The 10,260-nt window shown below is 39.8% G+C and overlaps 1 protein-coding gene across 7 annotated transcripts; it reads right to left on the bottom strand.

The window, feature by feature from the left end:
* Nucleotides 1-10,260, bottom strand: LOC146625486 (poly(U)-binding-splicing factor PUF60-like). Of its 7 annotated transcripts, none has more exons than XM_085362839.1 (12): nucleotides 10,127-10,232; nucleotides 9,542-9,638; nucleotides 9,236-9,331; nucleotides 6,834-6,923; nucleotides 6,243-6,293; nucleotides 4,921-5,082; nucleotides 4,741-4,833; nucleotides 3,063-3,276; nucleotides 2,745-2,977; nucleotides 2,151-2,265; nucleotides 761-1,008; nucleotides 1-673 (listed from the first exon to the last, which is right to left on the bottom strand). In XM_085362839.1, the coding sequence occupies exons 3-12, from the start codon at nucleotides 9,311-9,313 to the stop codon at nucleotides 374-376; spliced, it is 1,584 nt and encodes a 527-aa protein (XP_085218965.1). In that variant the 5' UTR covers nucleotides 9,314-9,331; nucleotides 9,542-9,638; nucleotides 10,127-10,232; the 3' UTR covers nucleotides 1-373. The 7 variants fall into 7 exon arrangements, with proteins under 7 accessions (XP_085218965.1, XP_085218966.1, XP_085218964.1 ...); XM_085362840.1 differs by having other exon boundaries at nucleotides 10,186-10,229; XM_085362838.1 differs by lacking the exon at nucleotides 9,542-9,638 and having other exon boundaries at nucleotides 10,186-10,260.

The raw sequence follows: 10,260 nt of genomic DNA on the forward strand, positions 1-10,260 counted from the left end.
CAATTTCAGGAAAGAAAATAAAAGGGGCTAAAAGCAAGAAAACAAAAACTAATTTTTTCTTTTAAACTTTTACCAGATTGGATTACAAAAATTCAAAACTTGCACCAAAAGGGAGTCTTCACAGATCACAAAGCAAAAAAAAAAAAAAAAAAAAAGAAAAACAAAATCTGACACAGAAATGTCTTAATGAATCTCCCAAATGGAGCTTTTAACATTAATATCAACAGCAATTTTAAAAAACAAAAAAACAAAAACAAAGAGGAGACCATAATAGGTTTCAGAGGCCCGCATCTTTAGCTGCAGTGACTGTGGCTGAGATGGGTTTGGGGCGACAGTTATGGGAGATGGGTGCTGGTGAGCCATTTCCGACACTTTATGCAGAGAGGTCACTGCTGTTGAAACGGTCTTGGTCATACACTTCGGCGACAACTTTGCGACCCCCGAACCAGCGGTCGTTGAGTGCCTGGATAGCTTTGTTCATCTCAGAGGCCATGGAAAACTCTACAAAGATTTTGACAATGATATCTGCATCCTCCTCTTCTCCTTGCTTTTCCTGGTATATGATGACTCTGTTCACGGAGCCGAACTTCCCGCACTCTTCCGTCACCTCGCCCTCCAGGTCATCATCAATGTCCTCTGGTCCGACCATATTTCGAAGCACCATCACTGTGGACTGCAGAGTAGAAGGACAGGAATAAAGTAAACACAAGTGATGATAAGGAAGTAAATAAGTGTTCCTAGATTAAAAAAATAAAATCACCTCTGATTTTCGAAGCAGTTTCTGCATCACCATGTGTCTCGCACTGCTGCCTGAGATGCTCATGTGCTCCTGATCACTCAGCATCTCCTGCCCTGTACCATCCTGAAGCGTCTCTTCTTTCTCCTCTTTCTTCTCTTGTTGGTTGGAGCCACCAGCCTGATTAGACAGCACTGGCGGTGACGCGAGCACGGGGTTCACAAGACCGACCTGGGGAACCATTGGTATGGTAGGACGCACTGGAGTCACACCTTTCCAGGGAAGGCAGACACAGTCAGTGACAATGGGCAGGTCCACAGTACAACTATTAGTCCTGGATAAGACAATCCCATCATCTATAACATCAACTCAACGTCAAAAATATCAACCAGAAAAACTCACAAACAAAAAATTACACACAGTACCAAGTCACCAGGGTAGATGTCAGACTAATTGAATTTGACTAATGAAAATGTGGTTCATTTATTGAAATTTCTACCACAAAATTAGTGCTGTCGGCGTTAATCTCGTTAAAATGAAGTTAACGCCATAAATTTCAGTAAGCGAGTTAGGGCAGATCACCCCGTGCGTGGGGCTGGACGGCGTCAATGAGCTAACCGCGCTAACACGTTGACGCTAACCCGCTAACGGAGATTTGCTGCGTTAATGCGGTTATGGTGTTAACATCATTTTAATGAGATTAATGCTGACATCACTACACAAAATCCATCATTTGAAAATTTAACGCGCCGTTCTCCTTTAGTCCACTTGATTGAAGGAGCTTCAACCCCTTATTTTTGTGACTGCTGTAACAGAGTCATTTATACAGGAATACTTCCTGTTTAAATTAGGGTCTTATTTGTATTATGAAATGTATTAGATCATCTGTTAAAGAAAACAAAAACCCTATGAATTATTATAGCCGTTTCACCCTTTCATCCATCTGTTTTAAAATATTTTATGCGGAAAAGTTCAGAGCTCAAAATACTTAAAATGCCCAATTAGGAGGTCACAAACAACCTCACACAATTTTCCATTATCCATATTACACCAATGAGCCAATTCCTGTAAAGTATAAAAAGTTATAGGAGAAACAGATTAATAAATTCATGGCAGGAAATACTGTCATGACTAAAAATATTACAACGGCACAAATAAACAAGGCTGATGCCACTGGGTCACTTGAAGTTCAAGTGTAGGTGAGACATGAAGTCACTAAGATAACTCTCACAGGAAAGCAAGTTTACAGCCACTTCTGATTTTCTCATTTTCCAGATGCCATGCAGTTAAAAGTGTTCAAACTAACAGTGTGTTCACTGTCTTTAAAGCTGTATGTTTTTAACAGCACAACTAAGTTAAATTAAAACCATTTCTTTAGCACAAAAAGAGGACTTGCTCATGTCTTGGTGCATACCTGTGATGACCCCTGGTGCCTGGGCAGCCATAACAGCCTGAGGTATTCCCATTTGCTGACTGAGAAGTTGAGGTGCAGTTAACGCTCCTAAGACTGACGCGCCAGCTACAGCCTCCTTAAAAGAGGGGGGGCCGAAGACATTAGGCAAAGGAAACACACAGAACACAACACAAGGCAGCACAGTCAACAATCACACAACATGGCAAACAATCAACTCAACATTGCCTCTCTTCAATGAGAATCGAGGTTAAAAAGTAATTAAGTATTCTTAGCAAGTCAAAAATATCTAAGCAGTGATGCTAAACTTTTAAAATTATGACATTATACAAGGAAGAGCTTTGCTAATCAGTAAAGGTGAGGAACTTTTACCACTCAGGTTAACATATATACAGCATATAAAAACAAATGAGTCTTTCACCGTGTTTATAGGTTCTGTTTGAGTTTTGAAGACGTCAAACTGCATTAAAATAAGGTTACATTTTTAATTTTTAATAATACCAATAATAAACTGACAACAAAGTGGCCTTCTCTAAGTACAAATGCTAATGTTATCTGTACTGGTGTCATAGCTAGCTAGTTCTGTGTCATATTTACCTGGAAGGCCATTAAATCCCTTTGGAAGGGATTCATACTTGCCTGGGCTGTTATTTTAGCAGTGGCTGCCGCTGCAGCCACAGCTGCAGCAGGTGGCAAACCACCTGGGGTCGTGGGGGTCAGTAAGGGCATGGGAGGCGTTACTGCTTTGCCCACCCGCAGGTACTGACCACCCAGGTCAAACAGGTTCATAGAAGACACGGCGTCCAGGGCTGACTGAGGCTTTTCATACTCTGTAAAGGAAATAAAAACCGCAGTTAGTAGCAGATTTATAGCAACACGAAGGTACGAGAGAATGCGACACCCCCCCAAGCTCACCAATGAAGCCAAAGCCTCTGTGTCGCCCTGTGGTGGGGTCTCTGGCTAACGTGCATGACTTGATCCTTCCAAAGGCCTCAAACACACTCTTGATGTCGTCATCTGACAGATCAGGGTGGACGGACGCCACGTAGATCCTGTTATAAGCACGCGCCTCTTCTGCCAGCTGGTCGATGATGGGTTGCGCCTGACCGATGTTACTTGGCCGCCCAACCTATAGCACAGATCAAACCACCAGGGCTACTGAGTAAAGCCTTTACTGCATTACCTGAGAACGCACCTACCACAAAGCTCTATGTCCCTGCAAGGCTTACTTTCACCAGCCACCAAGCTCAGTCAAAGCCACTCGTCTCCTCTAATAAGTGTTTTTTTAAATTACAAAACACTATAGCATTTTCCCAACAGGAGAAAATTTCAAGGATAAAATACTGATTACATTAATCATTAGACAAAAGAATAACCAAATCAAACTTAACTCTCTCTCTCTCTCTCTTTCTTTCTTTCTTTAAAAGCCAGATATTACAAAAAGACATCTACTAGCTGAGGATCAATAATTAAAAAGAACCTGACTATAAGGGTGTCAAATATCAACTCATTTACAATGCAAATCCGGTCCTGTAAATAGCTGTAATACTATTATAGAGAAACTACACTTTGTATTAAAAACACAACATTTCTGCAGTCTGAACTAGTGGCTAAAGGAACGCATTGAATATTTGGTGCTAGCGCTGCACAGACTCTCCTTTGCAAAAGAACTGAGCTCCCCGAGTAAGACGAGCGTCTGAGGGAGACTAGGATCTGTACTACAGATGGGGCGGCCAAGTAACACCAACCAGACGCAACCCATCATCAGCAGTCCATGGGCACAGAGCGATGTTATTTGCTGCTAGGCATCCCACTGGTCACTTGGTCACTAACACAAGCCTTGATGGCATCATGGAAGGCCAACACACACTTGCGCACTGACACACACAAAAAAACAAACAAACAAAAAAACTACACACGCATCTTCATTCATACAACACGCACCTGAAAATTAACAAAAACACAAGCACAATCACAAATTAGTGTTTTCACTTAAATAAAGTGACTGAGATTATACATTTAAGCAATTTTGCATATCAGGACTTCATATTCCTAATGGCAGGAAGTAATCTAAATACCAGTAGGGTTCCCACCAGTGTATTACCCGACCGGCGGGCCATCAGTCCTAAAAACAGCTTGGGAAAAAACTATGAAGTTATGAAAGAATAAAAAAATAAAATAAACACATGGAAATGTTGAGTCTCGATACACTTTTACCTGTTCACTTATAACTAGGGTTGCAACAATACAATCAGACATTGGTCTGTTCCAGACCTGTTCTTCATAAAGGAAGCTAACAGTAAAGCCAAACACCCTTCTTTCCCTGCAAGTTTTTTTTGCTTAACTGCAACATATATATGCATTAAAATAAAATAAAAGTCTGGATATGGATAACCATGTGTATCGATAAGAGGAGCAGTATTTCTTGTCTTGCTTTCTGAATGTTTTAAAATATTCATAATGATACTGCTGTATAGCTACTGGATCTTAACAGCTTTTATGACAGAAATCCTGCCCAGGTGTATCCAACTATTCAAACTCTGTCCACATGATCTTAAGCACTTAAAAGATGTTTTTCTCCACACCAACATACCTTAATGTTTCGTCCTCCCAGCATGACTGAGTTCATCTGCTCCAGGGCCAGCTGAGCAGCCTCTGGTACATCATACTCCACAAAGGCAAATCCCTGCATTGTCAGACAAAGGTCAAGAATAACCTGCACACACTTTCTTTGCAATCTACGCCACGTCTCAAGTCAAAGTTCAGCACTGACCTTGTGTTTCATTGTAACCGAATCCCAAGACATGTCAATGCTCTTGATTGGACCAAACGGGGCAAAAGCCTGTCTGATGGTGTCCTCACCAAGCTCATAGTATATGGAGCCCACATACACCCGACACATGATCGCTAGAGCGCGCTGCCTCTGAGCTGCCACCTACCAACCAAGGGAAACAAGACATAATAAGCATTAGAGAGTAAAAGAAAGGAGGAGAAACAAACACACATACACACACACAGAAAGAATATATGTGTATTTTCTACTGTGCTTGCTTTCCCCAAAATTGTTAGAGGCCAATTCCAAGTAAAGGGGGGTCTGGACAGGTAAATAGGGTAATAATGGGATACTGCAATGGACAGAACTTTGTGGGAAAAATATTAACATTTATAAAAAGAAAACAAAAACAAAAAAACACTGATGTCATCAGAGGCGATTACAGTATGTCCTCTATTCTGTTACTACTGAACAGACATATGGAGGAAAACACATTGATGTGATTGACATGCACAGCCCTCACAAAAATTTTGGCTTCAGTAACTGACCTGTAGTCCGGGGATGCAAGTAAGGTAACAAAAGTAATCGTGGAGTTCAAACGAAATCCATACAAAGTCTTGATGAAAGCATTTGAAACTTTCTTCTCAAGTCTAAGGTGAGGGGCGCTTTAATCCCTGAAAGCTGCTCTGTTTTACTGACGCCTTTACTGCTTCTCTTAACTTTCACTGTGTCACCAACAAAAATAAGTTCGTAAAGTATAACATCGAGGGAAGATGACTTGTTCATTTAACAGAAAAAAAGAGCTTGACTTTGAGATGGCCAAAAAATAGCCCTGTCCCACAATTTCTCTCATTTTGGTCCATTAAAGGGATTGCTATCCCTCTTTTGTCCCATGCCAAGAGCTTTGCTTTTTTTGTTTTGTAAAATGAGCAAATGCATATTTTTCAAAAAGACGTGACTTTTCTCACATTTACAAACCTCCAATAAAGTCCTATAAAAGCCATTTAAAGTGTTTTAAACAGCCTTTTTTCTATCTTCTTCTTTTAAAAAAATAATAAAAAATACACAAACAAAATATCCCACTGCAACGCAAGAAAGAAAAGGAAGCGCTTCGACAATTAACAACAGTCAGTCATCTCAGAAGAGATTGCAGTAAAGTCGCAGGTACGTTAGGTGTTGAAAGCCATGTTTTCTTATAAAATATGCATTCTTTGGTTAGGAAAAAAGGCAGGGACTGTTGCTATTGCAACAGTAAAAGAAGGGTAACAGTCCTTTCCATTGGGAATGCGCACAGAAAAAAAAAAATTTAATAATCTATTGACCGATTGTAAAGGTGAGAGAGGATCTCCAAAGCCCATTGTCACTGCTGCCATCTGAAAGACAGTAAAGATGAAAAAAGTGCTGAAAAGTAGGTTAGATATCCCTTAGCTTTGCTTTTCTTTCTTTCTTTTTTTTTAAAAGGTCATTGCTTTGCTAAATAGACAAAAGCAGTAAGGCTTACACTATAATCAGACCCTCCCTCTAAACAATATACAGAGAGGATTTACCTCCTTTAGCTAAATTATAGCTCACCACACAGCAATAAACAAATACAAGCAAGTTCCCTTTAAAAGTGCAAAGCATTTAACATGATAACCAAAGCCTTCATGATGATCGTCTCCATCTGAAAGAGAACAAAAGGCAAAAGCAAAGGGCAAAAGGTCTACACATGCGTTCTTTTTCACAGCACGTGGTAGAAGAAAGGCAAGACTTCCCAAAGAGCTAAGCCCAAACCGACTTGTGACAGTAGAGATGGCTGAATTACCAGTGCGAGAAAAGACTATGATATTCTGTCTACAGTCAAGACTCACAGGTGACACATGCACAACAAAGATTTTGTTTGGCACATTACCAGATAGTTTCACACATCTCACCTGGAGGTTGGTGAGCTGTTGCTGCTGATGGGCGATGGTCTGCTTCACCAACACACTCTTAATACTTTGCTCCATGGCATACTTCTTAGCCTGGGAGAGGAGAAGCGAAATTACATGTAAATTCCACAGATGAATAAAAGATCAGTTCATCTATGTGACACGGCATGCAAAAACTAGGCTAAAATCCAAACTTTCATTTAATCCTACATTTTTAAAAAGTATAATAAGAGGAAAAAACAAAAAACCCCAAAACAAAACAGGATTTCCCATATAATAATAAACTAATTATTTGCAGTTTAGAAACAGTTGAATAACTGCAGGTTTTGGGAGATATTTGCAGATGGTGCAGTTAAGATAAATACTTGAAATGCTGGAAAGTCTGGTTGTTCTTGATGTTTCATTGTTCATTGGCATATTTGACTTCTAGAAACTTCTTTTTGCAAATTTTAGTCAGATTTGGGGATAAATCATTTTAAATACGGGGATGTAATAGTTTCATCCACCCACATAAAAGCTACTTTTTCTACTTTCAGTCTTGGATATTAATATGCATACAGTTAAAAAGCACATTAAACACTTTGGTATCGGCCATCTGTAGCTCTTTCAGACACACCTTTACATTACAGCCACTATTTCCTATAAGTAACTACAGGAACCCTTAGTAAAAGAGAGCCAATAACAGGTGTATCACTTAAAGTCTGACTGCATACTGCTTGATCTTGAAACCGCAGCAAAATCAATGGCTCCTATCTGATGTGCCTTAAGATTTCAGGTAGATTGGCACATGTTTAACCATGAAGAACAACAGCTGTAACTTCATTAATATCTTATTTAAAATTAGCCAAAAGAAGAAGACTGACATTCCTTTAAGAACCAACAGGATCTGACTTGAGTCATTAAACTAAAACCTAATTCATTACAGGTCTTTTGGTGTATTGTGGTTTGTCCCATAAAGTTTGTAGCACTGTCTGAATTCAGTCATGTTAACAGACAGATGAAGCCCACATGGTAACGCATTCAACATCTGAAAGGGGCTTCTAATCTCCTACTAAAAGTTATGAAAGTTGGGTTTTATGTGACATAAAAGAAATAAAAGTATTGCAAGTAGACATATCCCTGTGCTTAATGTGGTATAGTTGAGGTAACTTTAAAAACAAAAATCTAAAATTTTCATAACCAGTGTTAATAAATTTCAAATTAATAGCACATTACCTGTTGCTAACTGCAAGTTACTGGTTTGGTTTAATAACTGGTTTATGGCAAGTTTCACATGAAAAGAAACATTACAGAAGTAAAGAGGCTGTTAAACATTAGAAGATTAAGGCCAAGAATGACGTGTTCTTCCTCAATAAAAATGATAACACAACAGCAGTAAAGAATTAAGTTAAAAATTAATTATAGTATTTTCTGCTACTCCCGTCCACTAACTTTTATTTGACAAAGTGATAAAGATGATGAATTAAGAACAAGATGAAAATAAAACTCTGATGCAAGCTGACAGCAGCGACCTCATCTCTATGTCGCAGCGACGGCACCATGCAGCGATGAGTCTAGGGGGTGTAATGAACTATTTAAAAGCTGAAGTGATTGATTACTTTGCAGATGAGGTTTTGTTTCCTTTTGTGCCTGTAAAAATATATTTAAAGGGCCAGTAAATCTAGTTCAGGGGGCGAGTAGTGGAAAAGGAAAAACAACATTGGACTAGGCCTTTTCCATAGTATATGATCTGGGATAACACGGGTTTAAAATTTTCCACAATATTTAAAAAAAGAAAAAAAAGAAAAAAAGAGTGTCATATCGCAATATGATTGCTGTACAAATGTCATTCATTTATGCGCCTCGCAATGTAACAATCTGACAAATCAAACATGCAGCACTATCTGCTGTTTGACCCCTTGTGAATATGGAAATTGAAAAATGGAAATTACTGATGCAGTTCCACTGCGGAAAAGGATAGCTTTAAACAGCTGGTTAAAAAGCTTGACCAAAGATACACCCCAGACAGAAAATATTTTTCACTTTTATTATGTGCCAATATTGTGCAGCTCCTGATGAGTTACAAGATTAAGTTCCTTTAGTTATTGTTAAAATATGGAGTTCAGCAGTTATTTTATTTTCTACTTTTGTGCTTACATTTGACTTATGCTGTGTCATTACTGTTGCACTATAATGCTGCCACTGGCACCTTGTTTCAATAGATTCACGCTTCAAATGAGGAAGTGTGTCATCAGTGACTGCAGCTTCATTGGAAAAGAAGAATGAAAAATACACAGCTTTTGTTTCTTTCATCATAAGAACCAGTACTGCAAAAAATTGTGATTTAATTTTGAGGCTCTAGCGCCCACCCCTACATCGGACATTTGTTTATAACATGATCACTAGCAGATAGTTTAACGTCTTACCCTCTGAAGTGCCTCCTGCTGCTCTGGGGTGAGAGGCGGCAGGCCAAGCTTGGAGCCCGTGCCCTGTCCATTCTCCATCGTCAGAGCTTCACCACCCTGCAGTCGAGAGAACAGAGCACTTTAAACAAAACACTGAGAAACAAGAGCGTAAACCCCTGCACGTGCACACTGTTCATTCGCACTTAATTTCAATGAGAAATTACATCATCTCAAAATGAACAGGATATCGCTAAATGGGTCAACAATTAAAGGACATACACCCGGATTTTTTTTTTTAAAGCAGGCGGGACTGGATGGGCTCCTTACCTACGCAACCCGCTAATCGCTGGGTCCACCAGACTGAGGCGGAAAAGCCCCCAAGGGGATGAGCACTGATGGGGAAGCTTTAACAAGTCAACAATTTCTAGGGGAAATAAAAAACGTCTTCAGACTAACAATAACAAAAGCAGGGCGCTAGCATCATTTTACAATGAACTCCATCTATAAGCAGCCGTCTTTGATCAGATCTTTAGTGAGCCAGGGTAATGCGCATGAACGCTAGCCTCGCGTTGTGTATACGTTAGCTGAGTGAAGTAGTAGTAAGTGGGCTAAAGTTCAACCTTTCCCTAAGAACTTTTTAACTGAGGAATATATAAATCTTAACTGCAACCTCTTTGTTGCACTTGGATGACCTTACAACGGCACAATCAGTACAAGAAGCTCCGCATTGATTAGCAAGGCCTGGTCTCTATTCAGATAGCGTTATCTTTGCTGCTAGCTGATATTAGCTAATGCTAGGCATTCATTGCTATGGCGCGTGAATTAATCTGCACGTTCTCCACAAGGATACGCCGTCAAATTTAAAGAACACACGGTGCACCTAAATACTAAGATACATCGCATTTTACTTACGTAGCGACCGCTACAGCTGAAATCTGTTAATGTGCCTCTTTATCAAGGAAATTATTTACCGCAGTGTCCGTAACTGCCATGAAGCACACCTTCTCGGAGAGGCCCGCACACGTCAACGCTCGCGAGAATTGCAT

The sequence above is a fragment of the Diplotaxodon limnothrissa genome, linkage group LG9, assembly GCF_057381915.1.
Source record: "Diplotaxodon limnothrissa isolate DT_005_m linkage group LG9, D_limnothrissa_male_GT1.1, whole genome shotgun sequence".
Taxonomy (NCBI): domain Eukaryota; kingdom Metazoa; phylum Chordata; class Actinopteri; order Cichliformes; family Cichlidae; genus Diplotaxodon; species Diplotaxodon limnothrissa.

Excerpts from the sequence above, each read along its gene's own strand:
- LOC146625486 (XM_085362838.1), bottom strand. The coding sequence starts at position 10,260 with ATGCAATTCTCGCGAGCGTTGACGTGTGCGGGCCTCTCCGAGAAGGTG. Across the intron at positions 6,924-9,235 it reads AGCAGGAGGCACTTCAGAGG|GCTAAGAAGTATGCCATGGA; the intron begins GTAAGACGTTAA and ends CTCCTCTCCCAG. Across the intron at positions 4,834-4,920 it reads CGGTTACAATGAAACACAAG|GGATTTGCCTTTGTGGAGTA; the intron begins GTCAGTGCTGAA and ends CTGACAATGCAG.